General features: G+C 39.2%; 2 protein-coding genes across 20 annotated transcripts; one reads left to right on the top strand and one right to left on the bottom strand.

Annotated features, from left to right (window-relative positions):
- Positions 1–435: 435 nt before the first annotated feature.
- Positions 436–3,564, top strand: LOC124183715 (ubiquitin-conjugating enzyme E2 N). 4 transcript variants are annotated; one of them, XM_046572582.1, is made up of 4 exons: positions 436–536; positions 942–1,140; positions 1,565–1,816; positions 1,919–3,564. In XM_046572582.1, exons 3-4 carry the CDS (start codon positions 1,572–1,574, stop codon positions 2,127–2,129), a joined length of 456 nt encoding a protein of 151 aa, XP_046428538.1. In that variant the 5' UTR covers positions 436–536; positions 942–1,140; positions 1,565–1,571; the 3' UTR covers positions 2,130–3,564. The 4 variants fall into 4 exon arrangements, with proteins under 4 accessions (XP_046428538.1, XP_046428537.1, XP_046428539.1 ...); XM_046572583.1 differs by lacking the exon at positions 436–536 and adding an exon at positions 609–868; XM_046572581.1 differs by lacking the exon at positions 942–1,140 and having other exon boundaries at positions 489–536.
- LOC124183713 lies at positions 2,664–26,766 on the bottom strand. 16 transcript variants are annotated; one of them, XM_046572562.1, is made up of 19 exons: positions 26,611–26,766; positions 22,296–22,636; positions 21,078–21,380; positions 18,884–19,072; positions 18,239–18,746; positions 17,770–18,003; positions 17,387–17,695; positions 17,168–17,302; positions 16,306–17,057; positions 15,830–16,019; positions 15,371–15,379; positions 14,648–14,977; positions 12,806–12,842; positions 11,856–11,998; positions 9,641–9,970; positions 8,799–8,804; positions 8,279–8,713; positions 7,724–8,197; positions 2,664–7,511 (listed from the first exon to the last, which is right to left on the bottom strand). In XM_046572562.1, the coding sequence occupies exons 2-19, from the start codon at positions 22,595–22,597 to the stop codon at positions 7,440–7,442; spliced, it is 4,758 nt and encodes a 1,585-aa protein (XP_046428518.1). In that variant the 5' UTR covers positions 22,598–22,636; positions 26,611–26,766; the 3' UTR covers positions 2,664–7,439. The 16 variants fall into 16 exon arrangements, with proteins under 16 accessions (XP_046428518.1, XP_046428524.1, XP_046428522.1 ...); XM_046572568.1 differs by having other exon boundaries at positions 11,856–11,977; XM_046572566.1 differs by having other exon boundaries at positions 14,657–14,977.
- Positions 26,767–26,999: the final 233 nt, after the last annotated feature.

The raw sequence follows: 26,999 nt of genomic DNA, 5'->3' as shown, positions 1-26,999 counted from the left end.
GTTGATGCACGTTACGTTGTATCTTGGCTATACCATAAGTCAACGTTCCAAGTCGACGCGCTCGCTTTCGAAGTCTAAGCTCATGGAGACGAGAGACCTTAGCCTAGATTTTCACGGGTAGCAATATACAATATTATTTCGCGACCGAGTTTTCGACAAATAGGAATGTCAATAAAGCAGGGGCCTGATTCTGACTTATTTTTCACTTGTTAAAAGAAGATTTTCCGTTTAAAGCTGCCTTCTGACTGGTCTAGATAACGCTTCAGATCAGGTGACGCTACAATCCGTTTTGCGGCACTGTAGGGGTGCGCTCCGATAGCAGCCTGGTGTCAACAATCTTTCATCTCTTTTGCGCTGCCAATTTTGGGTATAGCGCTGCCTCTGTACTAGAGAGTTTTTGGCGCTGCCACATGATTTCGGAACGCATTCTAGGTAGCGCTTCTGCGACAGCATTCTGCTGTCCATGAAAATCCAGACACGCTGAAGTTCCGGACCGGCCGCATGTGTTGGGATGCCCTTGATTCGTGGCGTCAAGGGTAAATTTTTATTTTACGATCCAATTCATAAAAAAGTTGCACAAGTGAATGTAACAGCTCATAATATGCTGTTCAATTTTTGTCGATGATTAAGGTTAACCTGACTATCGCATTTGCCTAAAGCAAACGAATGAAATTACAATCCGTGACGAAATTGGCGAGACTGAATAATATCATCCACCATTCCCGTTCCGCTCCACTGTCGCCACCTGCGTATGAGGAAGTTAACTATCGAAATTGCAAGAAACACAGAACCTAGCTGTGGATACACACACTTGATCGTGTTAAAAAATTAAATTAGTTTTCATTTCATAATAGAAATCAAAGCCTAGGTACTAGTAGATTATCTAAAATCCTAATTTCACTATCCGGCTCGTGTTAACCTAATTTGTACTTAACCAAAAGGTGAAGAGCCTCGCTAGATATCGGCGAACGAGAATAGAAAATATAATACACGATTAAACCGCTAACTGGAAGTAGTACACCACCACCGAGGATCTTGCGAGAGCTGGCAGGCAATCACGAATACCCCCAGTAACAGTGACGGAGTACGCATACTGCCAGACCTTCGGGGTGACGCGGGCACATTTTTTTAAACCAAAATGTACGTACATTGTTACAGTTACTGTTCCGCAATGCAAACACCCATCGCTTGCCACAGCACGATCAACGGCTTCGATCTAATGTCGAAATTACTCGCCGCCCAATGATATACTCCTTTGTTTACTCGAATATAAGTGCCGTCATCCCGCTTTCGCGAGAGATTGCCGTACTTTTTTCCTTCCATTTTTACTCCTATTATGTCTCGTTTGATTTTTTGATCAGAGAATGAAAAGTTGATAACGCAAATTCGTGATAACTATTTGTATATGTACGTATCATTGCTGTAGACATTTGGCTTGACATATATGTACTTTGCATTTTGCTTCTGCTGTAAGGTTATTGACTGCCTGTTTATTCTTCGCTCCTTAGTTCGCTGACTTTGTCTGACACTGATTTCATATTGTCGTCGATCGTTTTTCTTACAGATTAATAATGGCGGACCTACCACGCCGTATAATAAAAGAGACGCAGAGATTGATGCAGGAGCCGGTCCCTGGCATCAGCGCTGTACCAGACGATGCAAACGCTAGATACTTTCACGTCATTGTAACAGGTCCCGAAGACTCACCGTTCGAAGGCGGACTGTTTAAACTAGAATTATTTTTACCAGAGGATTACCCAATGTCAGCCCCTAAAGTTAGATTTATTACTAAAATATATCATCCCAATATAGACAGGTATGCTACATCTACTATTGTAATGTATTCTACAATGTAAACTGTTGAAAAAGCTGAACTGATAACTAAAACATTTGATCGTATTTGGTTTCACGTTACCAGATTGGGCAGAATCTGCCTGGATATATTGAAGGACAAATGGAGTCCTGCTCTTCAGATAAGGACAGTACTGCTATCAATACAGGCTCTCTTGAGTGCACCAAACCCTGATGATCCACTAGCAAACGATGTCGCCGAATTGTGGAAGATTAACGAAGGTGAAGCGATACGCAATGCCAAAGAATGGACCCGTAGATACGCCATGGACAACTGATCTCAGCCTGGTCCGTTATCGGAGCCTTCCTCTCGCACGCATGGCGCATGGCAAAAACACCAATGCCTCATCGTCCCCATCTTACGATCCTTGTTCCCGTTACCACCTTGTTCCTCCTAGACCTCGAACAAATTGCACCATCACCCTGTCACCTTCCTCCACCAGACTACATACTATCTCAGTCCCCTGCTGTTGCCACTGATGCTGTTGTCGCTGCCGCTACTGCTGCTGCTGCTGCTGCTGCTGCACCTCTGTCGAAAATTTTGCTATTTGAAAGAATAAAAGGTTTTTTCTAATAAAATTATACGTATTATAATTAAAATGACAGACTGCATTTTCTATTTTCGATATTATTCACACAGTTTCGACGTTTAAATTTATTTCCATTTTATTACCGTTTGTTTAATTTTTTTACTCTCTTGATTATGTATCCAAATTGAATAACGGCGGTGAAAATCAGAGCAATAGAGTTGCAAATTCACACAAATACTCGAAAAGAGACATCGGTTCTTTACGCTTTTTTTTATCTGAAAGAAAAATGTTTTTATCTCGACGATTCACAGAGTCGTTATTTTGAACTACGCTTCTAGTGACGTGTGAGAAGATAGAATCCATAGATCGACTCTTCATATATGTGATACGAGTTTTTAGGAGAATGGCAGAGCTGCTGTATACTAACTGACTGGTTGAGCTCTCACAGATGTGGAATATAATAATACTCACTACGTGATTTTACCATGTAACAACATAGAGACAATCAGTTGGAATTTTTACTGGTATTTGGTACTGGCTAGCATTTTCATAGACTACTACTATTACTACTACTACTACTACTACTACTACTACCATTACTACTAAATTGTTGGGATTTATGCAATTATTAGGGATTTTTTATATATGTGTACGAATATTTATAAAGTACAACGAATGATAGTATCAATTGTATATACATACATAGTTCCCTATGGGGAAGAATTGTACGTATTTGTAACTGTTGCTGCCTTCTAGAAGTTAGCCACCACAGTTACGTGTAAAAATTATCAACTGCAGGATTTATTTATTGAAATAACATCTACTAGAAGCAAATTATTTTTATTTGATGTTTGGATAGATTTGAAGCATGTATCTTAAAATGAAAACAAAGAATATTACCAACTCAAGTGCAGAGACGTGTAATCTGAATAATCTGGTCATGCGATTAACCTGTGTTGTAAAGAATATCGAACTGAAATAAAACAGATTATAAATTACTAACCGATAGTATGGTATACAGTAGCGAAGCCGTGATTATAGTATGTTATACATACATATATAGAGAGAAAGAGAGAATGATAGAGAGAGAAAGAGAAAGATAAGGATCATCGATCATTATTTAAGGAACTGCAAACGAAGATGTACTATATTTATGAACAATAAAATGATGATATGAACTGAATTATTTGGTTAAAGTATACTATACGTGAAAGTCGACGGACCTAGTAATGAAGTATACAATATTCCTTAATCTACATCCATATATTTGTGTATAATGATAATAATTATTACTTATGTGTGTATACGTGTAATTTTCTTGAAGATGACAAGAAAATGAAACACTTCGTTTCTTAAACCGGAAGAAAAAGGAATCATTTGACTGGAAAATAAAGTGATGGCGGTAAGCTTATAAGCCGCCGGTGTGATGTTAACTCCGAGTGAGTGATTTCTTTGTACATATGAAGACATACACACACAGAGACTTCGGAATATGGATAAACAGACTTATATGCACACACGCTGTGCTACATTGTAATAATGATTATTGTAACTATTATGTATTAATAAACTAGGTTGTTTAAACAAAAATATTGTCTCATTGGATCAAACTCTCCTAAATTTCCGAGTTTTCTCAGGGAGAAATTTTCATTACCCACGATCAATTGGATTATTCAGATCAGGAAGATTTTTTTATCAAAAGGGGGTAGTTAAAGGGTTGATTTTGAATTGTGAGAAGGTGGTAGGGACAATGCCGTTGTAAAAAGAAATTCAATGAAATCCCAATTAAATTATAGGCAGTAAAATTCACGCATTACAAAGGAAAATCTTGATAAATGAACGTAATCCCAAGTCGAGCTTCACGAGGAAAATCCGTCTGTTGTACGAGAGATTTAATGAAACCTTTTTTCGCAATGCGTTTGGATGATCATTACGATCTTCATCCCTATAAAATATTTGAAATAATAAAGACCCTGCAATAGATTGTATGCAAATTTTAAAGTACGAATGGTCCATCGATTGTTAGAAAAAAAATGTTTGCAACAACGAAGCTAGCATAGATAAAATATGTACAAAGGAATGGATAGAATTTTGAATTTGAATTCAAAATTACAGTTTATTGTTATCTTTGTATGGACTAGTATAGTATAACCATATACACATTCAATAGCTCACTTATTTAATAGTTTTAATTTATATAATACACTCACAAACATTGATAGAGAGTCATGATATTCTTTGTAGTGCAGTACTCATGACTTGTGAAGCTACGGCGTAAGCTCTATAGTATGTATGTATATGTATAAGATAGGTATAATTATTTATATATTTTTTTTTTATACGAATGGGCATTGTTCTCCTTTATTTCTTTCATTCTTCCTAGTATTTTCGTTTTTCCATCCCTAGTATATATTTTTTTTCATTCAAACTTTACCACGATTTTTACTTATGCTTTGTCCTCTTTGTTTCTCTTCATCGTTTTCTACCACATCATCACAATTGAGCTTAAGCTGACCTCGTAATAATCTTCACTAAATTTTGTCCAGCGACACTTGTTCGTCACATGATTATAAAAGAAAAATCTCAACAAGATTATCGACGGTCCGTAGAGGTATATTTCAAAGAGTTTAGACTTAAATTAATGAAATTCACTGGCAATGATTTGAAAATTGGGCATAGGTAGGGTACGTGTATTTTTATAGAAGAGCATGAAATCAGAGATTCTAGACCAGCGATGGCGGAGTAGTTTTTATCATTTACAACACTTACAATGACTATGAAAAATAGGCGTTTATGTGATCATTACTCTACATCCAAATTTCATAGTGTATGATCAATAATAACCACATTTCGAATAGTAATAAAATCAGAATAAAGATCATGCGTAATAATTTTAAACGCCTGTTGTTCATAGATGAGGCTCACCTTAATTTTCCCAATAATATTTTCTTTCGTATCCATCCAAAGGATAGCAAGATATTTTCTAAGAATTTAAATTGCGGATGTCTTTGTTAGATTTTGAAAAGAAAAAAAAGAAAAATGAAAGTGGCTAGACATGATCAGTCCAGTCTGTTCACGATGGCTGAGTATTTCCCTCGTCTTATTTAGTTATATATTTTATTCTTAGAGTAATGACTAGATACATTTCAGCCACCCAACTATGTATATCATATCGTTTGATCCCATAAAATATATCCGCAAGTATCCGAAAAATTCTGACGAAAACATCAGACGGCGAGAAAATTCATTGGACAATCAACGACACTCAAAGTACGTTCGAATAGAACAAATTAGTTTCAATTTCGTTCTCTTACTTGTTTAGAACCAATGAAATTTTTCGCGGAAAAATTATACTTCGTCGAAGATCGTCAAAATGTTTAGGAATTACACATTACCTCACCGTCGTAAATATCAATATATCGAATTTGAAAGCCTTAATAATAGCTGAAAGTTGAAAAGTAGCTCAGCAAAAATAGACAAAACGTTAGCGATACGTTGTAACGATAATAGTAGGTACCTATCTAGAAGAGCACACAGCTATAATCCTTTATAAAATTATACTTACGCACCATCGTATAGTATAGTATAGTATAGTATAGTATATTAAAGTATATAGCATAGTTTGAATTACAATTATTCATAGCCATACCGCTGCTGTGGTAGATCAATTCTATACACATATTCCATTTATAGAAGAAATCTACACGTCATGTTACAGAGCACGTATTCAATTATAATACCGATTAATCTATTGTCCACGTTTTGTCATTCGTTTGACACCGTAACATTCTTGTATATAAACTCTGCTCTTCGCCGTCGCTGCGGCTTTTGCAATTGATAACTTACTCGAGTGATTTCCCGTATTATAGAACATCAAACGTTATTGTGCCTTGTTAACAGAACGACTCGTTGATTCAATCGATTGATTAAAACAACGTAACTATTGCTCAGGTTCATCCTTTCTAAAAATAATTCTAAATTTTAGATCCTAATTATGAATTATCTGTAACGTATTTCAAGTGCGCGAATACTCGGTTCACATCCTACAGTTTCTTTTACAGTCAACAGAGCTCTTCTAAACAATTACCGAAACTCTCGTCGTCACTATATATATCTATTGCATGTACGTATAACTATAAATTCCAAGTATCTATACATATTATTATATTATAACGATGATCGTATAGTGCAAAACTAATAATTAAATTGGGGCATCGGCGGGCGTATTGAAGCAATCGCTTGTATTATATAATTAATATGTGAAAGATAGAAACGAATGAGAATTTTAGAAGAGAAGAGTTGATCATCATCGTCTTTAAAACGAGAAAGATATATGTGATGTTTTTTTTTTGTATTTTTTTGTTCGCGTTTCATAGTTATTATCTTAAGTTTTTAATTTTGCGTTTTCTTCTTTGTTTTTTTTCTTCTTTTTTTTTTTTGCTATAAATCTCGACGACAAAGTCCTCTGCACTTATTTAATATACAGTATTTAGTCCACCACGATTTATAACACCATCGCGGTAAAGACCCTTTGTGCTATTTATAATGATGTGCATTGCATCTCCTATCATCATTTCTTGGCGATCTCGATACGCATTTATGTTTCCCGTAGCAATTTGATCGGAAAATTTGATATAACGTTCAAAGTTTAACATATAATTTGCTACGAGAAACCTATGCTGATTAATAAAATTTATAATATATTCATACATTTTAATAATATATAATTTATAGTATATGCATATGTTATAACGCGTGTATGCATGTATGTATGTACGTATGTATAAATTATGCTTGGATAAATATTCAGTTAATTTGCAGGTGGAGGCTACCGTTGTTGGTTTGCCGTTATTACTCGTAATCGATTAGCTAAGCGGGAGGAGCTCTGGCCAAATAATTTATGTATACAGTGTCCCTTTTAAACCGAACATTCAATTCGGGGCGGACAACATATGTCGGATTTAATATTCAAGACGTTTTAAATGGATGGCTGTGGATGTATTGTCTCTTTTCTATGCGACGTGACATGACATGACGGCCAGGTGACTTTTTCAAACTTTATATGTACACCGGAGACTCCTGGCCAGTTAATAGCCGAAACATTGATGTTGGCATAGTCTTCATCAGAATCTGAAAACAATCTTCTTTAGAATAGTCATAATTTTCAACCTACTTTTACGTAAAAACATTTTAAACATTTTTCATTCGAATTCAGAAAATATTTGGAAATTTTACCGTCAAAATTTGGGAACGAATGTTGACTCTTTTCGGGGAATGACAGTGCAATTCAGAGCATTTTTTGTTTTTCATTAAATAAAAGTAAAAATTTATTCCATTATCACCTCCCCAACAGACGTGGCCAAGAGATTGACGATTTTTTCATGCGGCACGGCGACGACACTTTGATTGTTGATTTCAATGATTCTATGGCCAACCCTGACCCCTCCTCTCTCTGCAATTCCTCCCCGTAGAAGACTGCATATAACTCCATTTTGTACACTGAATCCTAGCTGATATTTTGTGTCCGGTCTTTTTATCTTGACCTCAACGACCGGGGCGCACGGGACGACAGTGAGCTTGACGACCGTTTGATTTTTAGAATTTTTTATATAAGTCTGACAAGTAGACAGCGGCAGGCCCACCAACGATACACCATTTATCGCTATTATTTGATCTCCGATGTTCAACTGACCGCAGCGAGCCGCAGCACCCGCTGGGGCGAGGTTGGCTATTACGACAGTCGGAAGCATTGACCCCCACCCGGATTCAACAATAACTACGCCAAGAATTTCACCCTTTGCTTTTGGAACGACGACCTGGAAGTTACGATTCAAACTGTTAAATTGATTCAAGATTGACCGGAGTGCAATGTCGATTTCAAAGTGACTGGCAAATACCTCTTTCTGCATCTCCTTCTTGGCGAACATCTGCAGTTCGTCACCGAATATCTCCTGGGAGTTTAACACCTCCTGGTAGTCCATTTCCTTGACGAAACTGTGGTCCTCTATTCCATTCGCTTTGAGGAATTCCATGTAAGCGACTTGGAAGGCTTGCCCGATGCTTTGGGCAATGAACTGCGCTTCTTCACTCTCAAAAACGTGACAGATCATCTTTGGAGTTCGATTGATTTTTGGCGCCTCTTCCATTTCGTGCGGTACGAATCTTCTACGTGCCATTAATACTACTAGATCGCCAATGTCTGCTATGTACGATATTGTCCTCAGAGCATGATCCATCATAATTTCTTTTAAATCGGTGTTTAGGACCATTATTTTCTCCGTCGAAATAAACAGATCCACCTCTGTGCTCGGCTGTGTTTCTCCATCTGGCGCCTTGGGAGAGATGAATAGAAAAAGAACCGATTGACGAATTTATCATCACGAAATTGACTAGGTTGTGTTAAATTTATATACTCACCAACGCCTAACGTCACAAAGCAGCGTGTTAAATAAAATGGAAATTTTACAGAGTTATTTAGTATTATCACAGTGTTGGTAGTGGTTATACAGTAGATTCAATCATTTCTCAGCGTGCAGTATGATATAAGTTCAACTGAATCAGAGTCGCAACTCAATAAACTTAAATGATTATATACATCAATGTGGTGATAGAATATCAGGGGGTTAACCATTTTTAAAGTAATAAACACATCATTGAAGAGAATTACACGAAATGTGGTAAAATTTTGATAGAATGCTAATTGTACCCATAGGTTTTAGAATTGTCAATAAAATTTTCGTGAATATCGAAATTAATGAAAGCTTAGAGATATCCGTAAATCTTCAGGATGATCATGTTCAGAACATGGCCCAAAAAAATGTACCATAAGTTTATGTGATTCAAATCGATTCTCAGAGATATTTGAACAGCATCAATGAAATTCTAAAGGAACGTATCGATTGTTCCAAGATTTGCACGACAACTATTTAAAAAATTGTAAAATCTTGTTGAAGTCGTAAAAATCTAGGATACATTGAGTACAGTGGTGGTGACCACAGTTAGGAATGGTGAACTCTTGTAAAATACAAGTTATATATCAAGGTTGTCAAGTTTAGTGACAGCCGTGTAAGAAATCTGCTATAAGAGCGTCGTTTAAACTTGAAACGAGCGACACTTCGGGCATGACCTTCTTAAACTGAAAGATAAAATCTAGAAAAAACAAAAAGAAATAAAAGACAGACAAAAGTAATAACGATCAGAAAAGTTTCTAAATAAGTTCTAAACAATGAAAGGAACTTCTGGTCTAAGGGCGGGCGGACCTTTATCTTAGTGACGGCCTCTTCGACCATGTGTTTCTTGAGACGTTTTCGCCGCTTTCGTCCCCCTTCCTCTTCCACCTCCACCGACCCAAGAAACTGTAGTCTGAAAACCGTGGTGGGCCCCAACGGGCCGCCGATTGGGGCCAGCTGGGACTGAGCCCCGATATTGATAGATTCAGACTGTCCACCACCTGAGGTGCTCCCTATAAGTTCTTCGCTTGAGTCGCACTCATCTTCCTCAAGGCTTCCTTGTGACGCAACACTGCATCGACCATAGGCATGTTGCCCACCATAGTTTACCAGCGTTGCCTGCATCGGCACTGGACCATCCTTCCGTTACGCACGCGCCAAACAAACAAACAAACAAAGGCTCTGGCTAGTCACATTGCCACGGCACCGACACAGAACAAGACAAAGAGAGCCAAAGCTCTAGAAATTCTCATTGCAAATATAATAAGTAAGTAAGTAAGTAAGTATTTAGGTGCGAGTGTTAAAAAAGCTTGTCAAGACATTATTTCCACTCTATTTTTTTGATTCTTTCTTTTTTTTTTTGCAATTTCAACTAGATACTGGCTGTAAGCTGCTGCTGCGGCCCTGGCAAAGGGAATTGTTTGGTACATCGATATTTGGGTAGTTGGTACACGTTTCGAATCAGTTAAAGTTAAAAATCAATGTTTGCTATGCAATCTTTGAAGTGGGTGAAAAATTCTTTTTCTACATGATTCAGAAGAGAAAATCAATTTGTGAACAATTACTTATAATATTGGATACAAGTTCGTTTGAATTATCCTTATCTATTCGGTGCGAATAAAAAGGGCGGTACATATCAGGTACAGAGATTTGAGTTCGACTGTCTGCGATCCTTCCTAGCATTGGCTATCTGAGATAATCTGTGGCACCAGTTTGCTAGAGGCAGGTAATCGGGGATGGAAAGCAAGCTTGGGCGAGGATAATTGCAAAATTTTCTCATTTTCAAGAAAACTGCGGAAGAATCAGGCAAAAGACACGAAGAAGCAGGCATAATAGGCACACAAACGGAGGCTCGCTCAATATTCTCCTCCTGTCAACTGTCGCCTAAGTGCTTCTACAAGAGATACTCTATACGCTGTGGAAACCGGCAGCGTAACAAAAGTAAGTTCAACGAGATGTAAGCGGCATCAAGCAAAGCTCCATAGTGCCTTGCAAAAGTAATAACTATTTTGAAAAGAAGAAAAAAAAAAAATTATTCATCTAAGTAATTCACAAAGTAGCCAAAGTATCGCAGCCAGATCTTGTAAAGTAAGCAAATACGAAACAAAGCAAAGTAGAAGTCACGTACGAAAGGTACGAAAGGTACGTGACTGTGTGTAATGGAATAATAACAATGCCGATTAATCGAGGCGAGAGAAACGAATAGATAGATCAAAGTTTATACAAACACAGACAGACAGACAGACAGACAGACAGACAAACAGACAGACAGACACGTCAAAAGTTACATTGAGAAGATGACAGTGTTCGGTGGTCGGGTGGTGGTGTTGGTGATGTGAGGAAGGGGGGCGCTACACTGAAACATCCAGGCCTCTTTACACAATGGCCGTATGACAATTATTTAGATTAATTCATATAGTAAATTATATATTAAATAAATATGGCGGCATAAATATGATAAGGTCACAGTATTTTACACATAACGATGTTTCTTTTATCTGTCGTTAAAGTTACAATCTGTCAAAGTAATTACAGTACACGCCGTGAATACATGATGACATTCAGTGCATGCGTCTATTATCGTGTACGGAATTCCTTTGAAAAGAAAAAAGACAAGAAAATTTAAAAAATTAACTTTTTCTTCTACGACAGAGTTGGGTAATAAATCAAAAGCGATCTTGATTTAAACGATCGAAATTACACTGAAAATAAAAATCAAGATCGGTAAGTGTTACCTAACAAAATATTACATTTGGCATATTCTGCACTGTTTCAACCACAGTTCGCACCCCAGAGCACTCAGCTCTTGTGCAACTTTTCGTTTCGTCATTGAGATGCAATTAATTGGGATTAGAAAGGGTGAAGTGCGTTAGAAACAGAGCTGAATATTTCATATGAACAGTTCTAGTATACAATATTATTCTGTATTCCTATAATACAGATTTACAAATATATAAATATATGTATAAATTACGATCAGATATTTCTGATCCTTAACATAGAAATTAACATCTGCACTGCTTACCTTTATCCTAGAAACAGCCTCCTCTGCCTGGCACATTCTAGTCGATTTCGTTGGCTGTCCTTCGCATACCAACTGTGTGGATCCTAGATATCTGGCGCGGAATAAGACGCCTTCGATCAGGACTGAAGGGTCGGTGAGTAAAGCTGAAATAACGAGAGTAACGCATAATTTAGAATGATCGGATTAGAAATTAGTGAGCTGGCCAAACGTAGCCAGATACTCTGTGTGACAGCCGAGCAACTGGACAGACTTCACTAGGACAAAAGATTGCGAAGAATGAGATTCATCTTAGCTCTCATTCCCTGGCGAGTTTACTAAAAACGAATTAACCATGCTCGCTAGTAGATGTCAACTTTGATACAAAAGAGAGTGGAGTGTGGTGGAGATTAAATTTTACGATCAAGTCACTTAACGTCTTACATGAAACTTAACTTTAGCAGTTTCAACGAGTCATTAGGCAACGAGTAATTTACAATCAAGTTAAATCTCGTTATCAACACAATGTGAACAGTGAAGTACGTAATTTCATTTTTTATCAACACCAAAGAAAGTGATATTAGACAGATTTCTTAACGAAAAAATGGTGTTACTAGACTTACGTACCATTGGCGTGCGTTGAGACGTAATCGAAGCACAACACGTTATCCAAGATAGCAGCGTTAAACAGGATTTGAAGAGTTGTTATTGAATGCAGAAGATTACTTAATTAAATAGAGATAACCACACGCTAGAGAGCCAATTCTGTTACACAAGAAATTAAAGACAGAGATGTAATGTTTCGATAAACTCGGCATGCAAGACTGGAATGCTACGGATGGTTCAATTTTTCATCTCAATATTCACCTTACTCATAACTCTAATATTACTTAATTGAAAAACAAAAAAGGGAAAAACACTAAGTTCCCACTTAAATTCACATTCGTACAGGATAACAAGATATTTGATGCTACCTTCTTTGTTTCTGCTCTTCTTCTTTCCATCCTTATCCTGAAAAATAACGAACATTCAAACAATGTGAGAGGTACCTAGCATTTTATCAATAATCCTTGTTTTTCAAGCGGATGAGCACAGCTTCGGCGTTTGATTTTTATCCCAATTTGAAATCATCACATGATACTTGTCAAATAAGTTTAGGGTCTAAAGAGAAAAACGTTACTTCTCTCTTCCATTTGCCCGAGTAACTACTATTTGATAGATTATACTGTAGTTGAAATTTTGCGAGTGTCTCGAATTGCAAAATAGATGAAAGCATAAAATTGACCTTTCAAAAAAAATATTTTTGGAAAAAATCAAGTCCATGTGAATATTTTGGAAATCAGTACGTGCAAGTTTTCATCCAAAATCTGATTGCTGATTCAGAGTCTGCTGTTGAGTTAATATTTTTCATTTTTCAAGTAAAATGTGATTCCTGCTAAAATTGAAAAAATAATCAAAGGTCTAAGCTGATCGAGACATCCGGTTACGTCGTTATAAAAATGTTTGCATGCTTGCTTAACAAATATTGAATGAAAAGCTGTGACAATGTAGCCATGCGCTCCCCTATGCATATTAAAAATCTGAGTAAAAATTAAATAATCACAAGACGCGGGGTTACATATAAAGTGGAAAATGTGCATAATTTTTTTCCAGAAGAGAATGGAACAATGTCTAATTTTCACAACACCAATTTTGAGGATAACTTTTAGTAAGCAATAAATCAAACTTCATATTCAATTAAAACTGCAATTGAAACTTCAAGTTTATATCCTATATCCTTTCTCTTCCATTACAGTCTCTCTGACTAGTGCGACGTTTCTAAAGTAGATAGAGTTAACAAAGTATAACATGCATCCTAAATGATATTTCAAGGTTCGTACCCTATATAAGTACATATTCCTGGTGTGAAAATTTCACAGTAACGTTTACAACTTCAAACAGCTACTCTGATTCTGAATGGGTTTGGGGGAATTTCTACGTTTCGTTTGACTATTGTCAAAACGAGGGATTGTGAAAAGTTTAGAAGTATTTTTGTACGATTTTTTGATAACTTTCCGCGCAGTTTTTATAAGTTCGAAGGAGTAACCAAAGTCCGTAAGACGCTCGTTGAAATTTGGAGAATATTTTGGAAAACCTTGGACAGGAATATGTATTGCAACAAAAGGAATTCAACTGTGAAATTTTTTGAAAAATGTGTTGGATCAGGTACGTAAAAGATTAAGTAGATAGTTTTTGTGTAATCTATACTAAATGGCCTAGATGATTAAATAATTTTCATGTCAATCATGAAATTGTTTGCATAAATTTTCAATCTTCAACATGCTTACTCGCGTTATTTCTATCTATCTATTCACCTGACTATATAGTGTTTGATATTCAATCGCTTTTAATAGAAAACAACGTGCTGCAATTCAATCACTGCTCCAGCAAGCAAGTTAGATACATGGATCGAAGAGGCTATTTTTTCGCAGAGAAGAGAATAATACGAAAAAGAATTTAAAATACGAGTGATCAGTTTAAACTATGACATTTAGCCGAAATTAGATACGAAAGTAATTAAATGCAGAGTCCAAATTTTTATGTAAGATTCAGCCAGTGATTCAAGCTGATCACCTCGTAAATAAACAACTATCTTCGAATAGCCTGGTGATTAAATAGGTGTAACTAGAGTCGTGCGGCAATCCAATAAATTAATAATCATTTTTTTTTTCAGTTCGAAAAACTGCGTTAATTGAAGTTAAATAAATCAACTGGAAACTCTATGAGCAGTAAGCAATAACGATAGGCAATGTCAGCGAATGTGACGAAGGGAGCACCTTTTTCACCTTGCCGCTGGATTCCTTGAGGCTGTGAGGGGGCGAGGGAGAGTTTTTGGCTGGGGTCTTCTGGGGGCTCGACGCAGTTTGCGTGGGACTGGTTGCTTCGCGATCACAGGGTGGCGATTGGGTGGCGGAAACCGTGGTGGCGGGAGTCGGAGGAGGGGGAGGAGAGACCGAGACCGATACTGAGGTGGACGGCAGGGGTTCGGAGGGTGGCAATGCATCTAGAGGAGCGACGCTCAACGTTTTCGGCGGAGTCTGTTTGGGAGTCGCAATTTTTGTACTCATTGGTGGCAACATTGTCCTAGTTTTAGGCTTCCGCCACCCCTGTGTAATACCAAGACACCATTAGTAGCACACATACACCATTAGTAAAACTCTAATCTTCAGATAAGTTCTTTCCATTCTAAATATTATCGTTATTATCATATTGCTCAATTTCAGGGTTGCGCAAGTAAAAAAAAAATATATATATATGTATTTCAATATTTTGTATGTAAATTCTCAAACTAACAATCAACCCTTTGTTTCAATCTGCTCTATCAAACAGTACAAATTGTTTTTCAATGTACACCAGACAAGCAAAAAAAAAAAAAAAAACACTTTACTTTCGATGCTCTTGGGTAATCTTGTAATTTTTTCAAAACAGCATTTATACACTCTTTCTCGCGATAAGATATGAAGTAATTAAGGAAAATCCTTTAATTTGTGTCACGTTACCCTGAATTCCTTGGAAATACAAGAAAAGAAACAGAAAAATTTTATATTGTATTTGTTTGAGAGAGAGAGTTCGGTGCTAATTTCAGGTTTTTTGAAACTACAGATCAAAATTCGATTCTTGACACAAATCTATTGTCCTTGGTTTTGAAGCACACACTTGAGACCAAGTTTAGTGAAGTCATTGAACTTAAATGTTTGCTAAATGGCTCACTTGCTCCCGCATATTATCGGCGTCGCAATGTATTTACACCTGATTCAACAAATCCAATTAATATAACAAAAGTGGGAAATGTGTATTCTCATTGGTTAAACAGATTGTTTGATACCTGCTTCTCTGTACTTATTTTTCTTTATTTTATTGTCAGCACACATGGACGATGCCTCAATTGAATTACACAAAAATATTGTACCTACTGTGTAAAACTCCTGATTTAGAACATAACAAAAGTTCATATTCACCTTGTCGTCGTAGAAACCTTGGTCATCCGTTCTCTGTTGTCCGAGAAGTCTGTCAGTCTCAAGATCTGTGTCCGCTTCTTCTTCGTCTACAACCTCCTCCACTTCACCGTCAGCGTCTTCTCCTACTCTTCTGGCTTCCGAATCTTCGCTGTTACTCTCCCCGCAGGCTCTCCGCCTGCCATCCAATATACTACCTCTTAGTTAGACGAACTTATAACGACAAAAAAACTCATGACAGTTTCGAGGAATCCCAAAAGTTAGTCGTTAAACGGGAAACTGTTTCAAATCCCGTGAGATCATTAAAACCCATGATCGTATTAGATAATTTCAATGTATTTGATGAATCCAACAAGAAGCTAATCAAATTCTGCGAAATATATGCCATGATGTTTTCGAACAACTCAAAATTTTTGTGTACTCTTGGAATGCCTCATTTATTTCAATTCTTTCACTTTTATTTAACAATAATAATGTACCTTGGTATCCATACAGGGCTGACGCTTGGCTCTGGAGGATCTTCGGACGGTGATTTGACTGGTAGAGTTTTCGTTCTCTGTAGAGCCATCCTGATATCTTTGATAGCAGCTTCAACTTCGCCGCCAGTTTCTAAGTTGGCGCTTTGCCTGCCCTGAGGTGCTGGGGGTGGCGGCGTGCCGAGAGGGTCAAGTCCGTCCAGTTCAAGTTCGTTAGTCTCGTAAGAAATGTCTTTCCTTTCCTTACTAGTGACAAATAAGTCAGGCGAAGTCGTTTTCAGAGAATGCAAAATATCTTTGGTAACATTAAGGCTCACGTCTTTACCAGACTCGTTCTCAGAGCCGAGCATGTCGTTGCGCGTCCTCTGTATAATCTCCCTCTCGATCTCGTTTATTTGTCGCTTCATGAGCATCACTGTTGGATTATTGTTATCCGTGTCACTGGCATGTCCGCTCGACAATCCATCCTCGAGCACAGGCATGCTTGTGTATATTCTAAGAGAGTCTGAATTGTTTCCAAGGTCACCAACGGAGCCCAAAAGCCCGCTAGCAGGCATCAGTTCGTTGTCCATCATCATCAATGACATTTCACTGTCTAAATCACCGCAGTTACTGTCGCAGTCTGTTGTCTCAGGACTGAGGGTGAAATTCCTTGAATGTCCAACCTGCAGACCTACTTCTGTCTCACCAAGGTCTTCGCTGCTTCCGGTACCCACCGACAAGTCCAAAAAATTGTTTTCGTGCTCCACCGTCTGCTGTAATGATGAGATATTTTTACCACATATTTAATGCTCAGATTAGTTTATTATTAATGAAAGGATTATAATATGTGGATTCGTAATGATTCAAAATCAGTCTTGCTCACCGTCTGGGAAAAGTCAGCCCTCTGCTTTTTGGGTGACTCGTGTATCAGGACTTCTTCCAAAGTTGGCGGACCACTGGCTAGCCTTTGGCCTACGTACGCGCTTCCGGCTTGCCTCCGAAGTTCGTAGTCGAGATCCTTAGAAGTAATCGGTAATGAGACAAATAATCCTATTTTTTTTTGACGAAATTAAGGGAAACGGGAGCTGAAGAAAAAACGTACTTGAAACAGAGAAGAATCAATATTGTTCTCCTTTTCTTCAGTAGGTGGAGGACACTTGAAAAATTCTTCGAGCACTTTCCGTGTCTCCGAAAATTCGTAAAGGTAGTCAAATGTACTGCCACCTGGTGAAACGAGACTAGATAAATTATCACTCGGCAGTACAGAGGACTTCAAACAGTCTTCTTCTTCCTCCTCATCCTCTGGTTCTTCGGGCGGTGGAGGTGTGGGGCAGGAAGGTGGTTCCTCGATTCCAGACGAGGCCAGTTCTACAACGGGCTTTTCAGAAATTTCTACAGGTTTTTCCTCCTTCTGTAATTGGAATTGGAAAGTCAGGAACATGTCGAGAAGAAAAAAGTCCATGTCTCATATCCAGTCATGATTACCTCTTTCTGATTTGGAGTAGTAGGTAAAACTCTTTGAGGAAAACCAGGTCTGGGCGGAGCGTAGATGGATGGCGATGAGAGTAGAGTGGGCAGTCTAGAATTTTCACGGACTCCATAGCGTCGGGGGCTGCCAGAATACTGTGCAATAGGAAGCTCCCCAATTACTCTGGCAACCTTGTGATTACGTTCTGGAGGAGGAGAGTCTCCCTCGCAATCACTGGCTGGAGTAACAACCTAATAAAAAAGACATTTTTTATCTCACAAAGCTCGTCAATTTTCCATTTGCATAGTAGAAGCCGCTGCGGCGAAGACAAAATCATCAATGATAACGGGATTTTCTTCATTAACAGTAACTTGTAACGCAAAAAAAAAAAAAAAAAGAACTGAGCCAAATCATTGTTAGTGATTTTAGGAATAATATTACATGCACAACGAGAAACAAAGTGAGAGAAGTATAACGATTATTCACCTTGAAAAAATCGGATGTATTACGATGGTAAGCGGGACTCGGAGTGCTCCCTACGCTAGATCCAGGTGGTTCAGGATGCATTCTGCCTCGCTGAGAATCTTCAGTTTCAATATCAATATTGTCAGTTGTGTTTTGTTGCCCAGCATTAGTGGGTCCGAGATCAAGCCTGAGGCCTCGCCAATTGTCGTCAATATCATCAAACACAACGACCTCTCCGTCGCTCACTATTGCCATGCTACGCGCAGGCGTCGTGTGATTGGATTGATAATCTACGCAGTTCTTAGGCAGGCCATAGTTAAGATCAGTAATACTTTTTGGTGTGTTATACTCTACGTTATTGCTATTCAGTATCGAGTCATAGTTTATTATGCGACTGGCTCGATTACTCTTTGGCGAATCGTAGTCTAGGATAGACTTTGTTGTATTTCGACGCACCGAGTGTACCTCTGACGAAAATACGGTCTCTGTTACTTCGCGATTAGAGCGCTGTCTTCTGGCCTCTCCGCATCTGCGAAAAATAATTAGAATTAAAACACGATAAGGGCGTCCTTGTAGTGAGCTTTTACCGAGTTACATGAATAGATTTAAAATATATATATTTTTTAGCAAAAACAGAGAATTTGGAATAATATTCTTGCTAATTACCGGCTTCTTAATTCCCAGACGCTCTGCCTGTTTGGTGATTTATTGTTCTTTTTAACACTGAGCTTGTTATCTGTCTGACAGTCATCCACTGCCAGAGAATTTGATGCAGCCAAGAATCGCGGCTTTCTTGCAGCAACTTTACCTCTGCTTTGCGAGAATACCTCTCTACCGCCAGCAATCTCAATAATCCTGTGCAAACATTAGGTCGCATTATTATCTGAGCATACATTCCATAAATTAGGCTGCAAAAAGATGAGAAGGTATTAAAAAGATAAAAGTATCGGGATCTTCACTCATTCTATCCTAAGAACAGCAAGTGCAACGTATAATCGGAATCGTGTAAAATATGTTATCTCCATCATACACTAAAAGCGTGGAATTCGGTTGCTTTGATCGAGGGCAGTTTTCTCGCTAGGTTAGGTCGTTATTTTTCAGAGTTTTTCTACTGGTACTAATAAGTAATTGGGCGATATTCTACATCAGAAATTTCAATTACGATTACTTTCTGATCACGAGAAAATACGCACGATAGAAACATGCAGTGATTTTTTTACACTGACAGCAGTCGACAGATTGCGGAGAATCAGGTTTAACCACAAAAAACGGAAGAGAAGATATCTATGTATATGAAAATCTGATCAGTTCTGTTGCTGCTGCTGCCTACCTCGCTAAAGCCGAGAATTGATATATTCATCTATAAAAATAGATGGGAATTGCGACGAATCGTTAACAACAATGCACGATTGACGTACGCAACGTACGTACGCATATCCATTTCAAACATGGAACAATGCAATGAATTATTTATCTATCGGCTGTTTCGCCAAATGAAAATATTAGATTTTCGATCGGTCTTCGACATTATAGATCCAGCATGATCGGCATCTCAGTTTGCTAATTGAGTGCAAGTCACTTGCTGTGTTTGTGTGTTCATATTTAGTCAAGAGATGGCGCAGAATCCGCAATTCTCGGTTGAAGAGACAGGTGGTTTTTTTCAGGAAATTAAATCATGAAGGATTTTTCGCCAGAAATTTTACGAGGTTCCATTACAATATTGAATTTATAGATCATGGTACGGCGTATTTACAAAAATTGAACGAATTGCAATGTTCTGAACAATCGATATCGTCTTGGGATCAGTATCTCAGCGTACGTTATGTAATACATTACATGGCAAAAACCGTATTGCTGGAAAGGTACGGAATTCAGATCTACAGAGATGATATTACAATTCTACAAAAGGACAAATGGTAAAGCAAATATCAACGAGCCTTGCTCTGCACTAGTAAAGCTTTATAAATTATATACCCCAAAAGTCGAACGACAGCTTGAAAATCGCAAACCGATTGGTCGTCTGGATATCTTCTACCACCGAGCTTGCAAATTTCATTTTTCGTTCAAACTGTTCGTGCAAGCAAGCCGCGCTACTTATCAGACCCTTTTATGAAATCTTTCGAAAGTTGATACGAAGAAGATCAACTCTTGGCGAATGATCATTATTCAAGATATGAAAATGCCGTTGAAAAGGACACTATCTTCACGTTTGGTCTCTGGGGACTGCCATGGTATTATAAACTCGAAAGTTGAAGTATGGTTGGGAGATTTGTATTTTAAATTCACTGCCTTCAACCATGAGATCCTTTGAATTAGTTTTATAACCATCATTATTTTTTGCGCAAACTTTCAGCGGCAAGTGTCATCTTATTCCGCTGACGTTCGCAGCTTTACGGGTGGCAAAAGGTTTAGGAAGTAAGGCGGAGAATTTTAGATGTCCTATTTGGTAGTCAGAGGACCACGCGAACCTGGCATTTCGAAAGCATTACTGCCGAAGAATAATAATGTCAAGCTTATAGTCGATATTTACTCGCGATTAGAAACCAGATTACACGCTGAATACGTTCCTATTTGTTATTTTGACATTTGAAAACCTCGCATGCCTAAATAAGCGAGTTTGAAAGTATGAACATATTCACTGTTTTAGAATTCCAGTAAATTGATGTACTCTACTTTTGGAAAGATCTAGGAAATTTACAGTCTACGTCTATTGTAGAAAGAATTACAAAATAATGGTACTGATAACCGGCTAAAAATGGTCCAAGTTTTTTTGCAATTTGTTTCAATTCAAATCACTATGAAAGTCAACTTAATCAGCGCACAGTACACAATCAATGAATAAGCAAAATAAATGAATCACCTCGAATCGCGAAGTTTATAGCTGCGATCGCCTTTGGCGGAAGTCAAGATATAAACAGGGCTTTCTTCGGGGCCGCTGTCTTCCAGGGCGTCTTGAGACTGCGCCTGATGGTCGCTTCCGGCGAGACTGACGTAGTTTGGTGCATCTTCGCTGCGCCCGGAAGCTGACGATGAGCTTGACGAGGGCAACTTCGCGGTTGTTACCGGAAGCTGGGGCTCACCCGGAAATCCGGCGACGACACTCGTAGCCGTCCTACGAGACAGCGAACCTGATTTTTTTCTGCCATTCGCTTGCTTTCTACACCTAAAGGAACGCAACTCGGACCTCTTATTGTTAAACATCGTGCAGAATGAGTTGTTGGGCATATACAGGGCGGGTCTACAATATTAGGTACATACTTCTATATACGTTAAGATAGTGAAGGACTAAGTCCTTTCAAACATGCATCTGGTAACGGTTTACTTTAAAATGACGCTGCAGGGAGGTTTCACTGGGTTTGAAAAGAGTTTTCAGAAAAAAGCGCCTGTCGGATAAGAGATAGGCAACACACTATACGCAATATTTGAAAATTCATCTTGGCGCGTGTACATGAGTGTTGCTCAAAATTTTACTACATCCAATTTCGCTGAAGTGTAATTATTCATAGGAATTGATATAGTGGCTATAATCAAGAGTCTGCAAGGTATCTTTTGATAGAGAAGAAATCTTGAATATTTGTCCTTGCACTTTTACAATATTTTGATATTGGAATATGTATCTGTACAAGTTCAGCAAGATATGTAAAAATTCAGTTCAAAATTTGTGCAAAAAATATGCCAATAACCATGAACTTGAATTTTGGCAATAAATTCCTCGAAACTTCTAGTAATCCCAGATAGTACCAAAACCTACAGTACAACAAATGGAGTCTACTGGACGTTTTGCAAATATACCGGATTATTTCCGTGATGTGCCCCATAGGGACTCCTAATTATAGGCAAACCGGGGTAAAAATGCACAACAAAAGAGCAACGGATGCTCAGAATGAACTTGTACCATAATTTGCCTGCTATGAGGCGCATCACGGGAATAACTCGGTAGAATGGGAAGAAGTGCAGGGTTAAACTAGCTCTCAAAGAGAGTGTCTGAGAAATCTCACTGCATATAGCGCACAAAATCTACGTTACTTTAGGGGAGAAGACAACGACTAGCAATAGTGAAAAAAAGGATGTAACTTGCCTGTCGGAGGTGTCGCGTTCGAGGTCGATCATGTCTGCGTCTTCGTCGGGGTTGTTGTTGTTGCTTTTAAACTTGTCGACGGAGTTCGCGATCGTCGTGATCGTCGCGATGGTCGCAATTGTCGCGATGTTGGCTGCTGCAGCGGTGCGGTTGGTGGTACCAGTTGACTCGTCGGTATGCCGAGGATGGTCATGCGGATGACTCGGCGTCGAGCCCCCCGATCGCGGGGGTTGACCGCCCCTAGGCCGACATTTTGGGAACAGGCGGTTCAAGTCTGCGTTCTCCAAAATCAGGCTGGTCATCGCCGCGACTCGACCGCGTCACTCGGGTTGGCTTCCATCCTTCAATCCCAATAATTTCCATACACAATTACCATCCGTGTATGCAGGCACATACTACAAACCTGCTACAGGTAACATCACACAGGACAAAATCACGATCTATAAGGCGTCTGAAATAACCGATTTCACATTATTGTCTCTTGCCCGTTTCAAAGATAAACTGCAATTTTACACTGACATTGATGTTTTACATTTTCTACCATGGCACTTGTCTAACGAAACTTGATCAAGATACTCGAGTGTAAAATTACAAACTGAAGATTATTACGTGAAATAAAAGAATGTAAGAACTTGAAAGGGATTGATAGTTTTTCAAGAATCCCGGCACCCTCCACGCTCGCGTGTAGGACAAATAAAGGGTCTCAGCTCACAGAGATCTCTCCTTTTCAATACACTGACAATGAGTCATAGGAGAGAGCCAGAGTCACGCGCCGTGGCTCACGTGTCCGTTTCGTGTGTCAAATGCTAAGAGCAGGATCGATATACATGCATCGAGGATCGACGAGTAGGGGAGACCGGCCAGGGCGAAGTGAGCACCGACAGCAAAGTGAATTTCACGAACAAAAGGCCGTGTCTATTTTACACCCTCACTAAGCGCAGAACTGCTTTCAATCTCACGATCAATTGTTCACATTTCCATCCACATTATTCTCACTTGGAGTAAAAGTAGAAGAAGCAAGACACTATCGGGCGCGAGGAGATTTTACCAATCCGGACGGAATAAATCTTTACATGCTAAGACTTCCCTTTGCGTCGGGAGCCATCTCGTCCTGACCGGATGACGACGATGAGTCACGGTACCGAGGGGATCTTGAGAAGCGATTCACTTACGCGAGCGTGTATGCGTCCATCTGCACGTATACCTTTATTACTGTCATTATTGTTATGATTATTATATCCACGCGATGAACGATAGTGGCGTTGCAGCCAAGGGGCATCCAAGAGCCCTGGGGTCTAGACCAGCTTTGTTGTAAGCCTCCCAGGTGTAAAAATAACTCGCATGTATGCCAAAATGATATACAAGGTCTTGTTGTGTGGGTATTAATACGTATCGATTCTACGTACCCTTTCCTTCGCAACCTCGCTCAGGTAAATCGTACAACGTACCGAGTACGGTAGGTACCTCTGGGTACGTAGAACTTTATCGGTACTTACGAGACGATCAATGCACGTGGGGTGATTACACGCCTGACTTGGATTTCCTACTCTTAAGAGTTTACAAGACAAGCCCGCAATATTCGATTCGTTACCCTTTTCCCGTATTATCGTTCATGATCACCGCACTTTCTCTTAAGTATTATACACCTTTCTTTCTCTATTCTTGACTTTCTGTACCCACAAATTCTAAGGTGAGAAATTAATCTGATTTTAGGGTAAAAACAGTAGATCGTTTTTTGTTCTTCGTTTTTCGCAACTGGAATAAGAAATACCGATACTATTTATTTATTCTTCCCTTCCTCGGCCCTCAAATCACGAATAATCAATACCATGTGTTTACCGAGTGGCCCGTTTTCCATCCCACGTAACTATCGGTGATAGACTTTAATGAGAATTTATTTCGTCTAATTCAATTATGCCTCACAACTTCATTTACACGTATCGAACATACGATTGAGCACGTAATTGTTCTACTGAAAAATGCAATACCGCGAGTTTTCGTTAGCGCCTTTTTTTAAAGTCTGAAAAATGCATCTGGGTAATTTCGAGGAGTAAGAATTATTTTATTTTATTGAATAATTGTACGGAAATGAAAAGAAACAATTGAATATTTCGAAGGAAACACCTCAAGCATCCAACTCTCTTTGGGGGCGTCCATTACTTACGTGAGATCAAAATAGGGGGGGAGTTGATAAAAATCTCACGTCAACTTTTTAACTCCGACAATATACATTATAACAACAGATAATATTTTACATTAAAAAATCAATCCCGGGCACAGACAATATTGAATAGTAGGTATTTAGTGGTGTGAAGCAAAATACATGAACTTATCAAATAAATTTAATTATTTACAAATTATAGGGTAAATCTCATGTGAGGGGAAGGGAAGATACCACCACATCTTACCAATTTTCACCGAGGAAGTGGGTGGTTCGAACTTGAAAAAAAAAAAAAAACACCTTACGTAATTAATGGACGCCCCCTTTCGAATATCTCCATAATCTTTTTTCATAAAGATAAAGAACAGTTATAACCAGATGTCTTTTATTATCGAGTTAGGAACCGATGTTGTGAAAATTGATCAGCGAGGTCAAAGAACGACCCATAACTCCTTTCCCATCTTTTCGGGTTTCCCGAGGGGAGATCGCTAATCCGCGTCGGTTATTCTTCTCACGTTGTAATCAGAGTAGGATAAAGAAGAAAACGACGAGCAGGACCTCTCAGGTAACTCGAATAAATTTCCTTTAAGCCACCCGCGCTTCGCACGCCGACAAAGACGTCCGCAATTGTGTGCATTGCGTGGCTACATATAGGTACACTATGTATACAGGCATACCTATCCCGACAAGCGCACCGTTGGAAGGGTGGAAAAGCGCCTGTCCGCGGCGGCGGAGGCGTCGAATACGCGGTTGGCTGCGAATGTAGGGTGAGAAAGAGTGAGATACCGAGAGAGGGAAGTAACGAGAGAGGTGGCGAGTGCGGCGGGAGGATGAGAGGGCGAAGGAGTGAGGAAGAGGGGGGAGCGGGAAGGAGGAGGCCGAGGGTGAGGGGTCTGGTCTGTGCTCTGCTGAGCGTGGAATCAATAGGGGGTCACTGGCACCAACAGATACAATCGGCACATTTTGAGTGGGCCTAGGCAGAGAGAGAGAGAGAGAGAGAAATTTAAAGAAATAAAAAAGAAAAGAGAAATAGAAAAAGGGATGGATAAAAAAAAAAAAAAAAAAAAAACTCTAGCCTCGTGCTCGCTTCTGCCCCTTCGTATATTATGCATTATTAAGTGCCTGAGGGTGGCTTGAACCGTCAAAGGCTTCAGCAGGTACGAGACACCTATTCGCGTGCACATAGGACTTGCCGTGCCAACGAAGCAGTAGGCGGGCAGTTTGACTTTGATCGGTGAATTAGCTGTTAATATACCAGGCGAAAACTTAAAAAAAAAAAAAAAAAAACTTCACACACGCCGAGACCTGGACTATTCTAATCGACAACGTTCGTCGAATGGTAGCAACTTTAGCGAGAAAAGTTCGGCTTTGAGACTCCTTACACTTATATCAGGCACAATTCTGTAGGGGGCGTGTGCGGAAATTCAGAACAGTCAGAAGAACGAATCTACATCGTAAGGATAAATTGAGACGTAAAATATGCCAACGACATTCTCCAGATAACTCGGATACACAGCGATGAATGTATAAAGTGTCGATGTCGTTGAAAGGGTTGAAAATCGTGTACCGCATTGCTGCAAATCGCTTTTGCAGAAATGGTTGTGTATTTGAATTGTATAGAGAATTGTGCGTATTATAGGCGAAAGCATGTAGATGAATGTATCGACGACTCGCAATAATTAGCGAAATTCTTAACATGTGTTAGATATTGGCACGGTGGCAGTTAATCCCGTTTCGCAAATGTCACTATTTATCGATACTTGAAGTTCATTATTAAGGCTCATCATAAATTAGCCGCCCGGTGGCAACGAGATTTCGCACAAATGTCACAACACGAGAGCTTTCGGCGATTCCTTAGGAGGGCGAAAAATATCATCGGGGCTTTAGCCACGGAATGGTTGAACTCTGCGAAGGCCTGATGTTCGAATACCGAAAAATGTGAAATGCCAAGCGGCTACGTCTCAAGTTGTAAAGGCGCAGCATGTCTTGCTCGCTGTGCTATTCCGCTCGAGAAATGTAATCGATCCAGCACGTTAGCGTATGTACGTAGCATTTCGGTGGCAGGATATAGAGACGTGCGAAATAGAAAGCTATTTAAAAACGGGTTGGCAATTGTCCATCGGTACCGGAGCTCCGATCGATGGCGACATTTACCTTGTTAACAAAATGCTTAAACCTTACACTGGTCACTGGGTACTAAGGCACAAACACTTATATATCGGAGCTGTTCCGCTACCCCACGATTCGTTTTGTCTGTAGCAACGCACGGGTGTATGGTGGGTGGCCGATCACTGAGCAGACAGGCGGAAATTCACCCTTACGCCACCAGGGCGAACTTGCGCCACGAACTAGGGAGTCCACTTAGACCCGCCACCTTGTTCACCGAATCGAACGGAGCCTAGGAAAACTGCTTATTTCCAATTACGGTAAATTTGTTCTTCGGACAAATATTGAAATTCGATTTGATATCGCCTTTCCGAATGCTGACTATATCAAGCGTCTCTGACAATGAAGAATGTCTAGATTGTCTTGTTTCAATAGTG

Source organism: Neodiprion fabricii, chromosome 5 (assembly GCF_021155785.1).
Source record: "Neodiprion fabricii isolate iyNeoFabr1 chromosome 5, iyNeoFabr1.1, whole genome shotgun sequence".
NCBI lineage: Eukaryota > Metazoa > Arthropoda > Insecta > Hymenoptera > Diprionidae > Neodiprion > Neodiprion fabricii.
The sequence above is the reverse complement of the archived record's forward strand: the minus strand, read 5'-3'. Positions and strand labels throughout refer to the sequence as shown.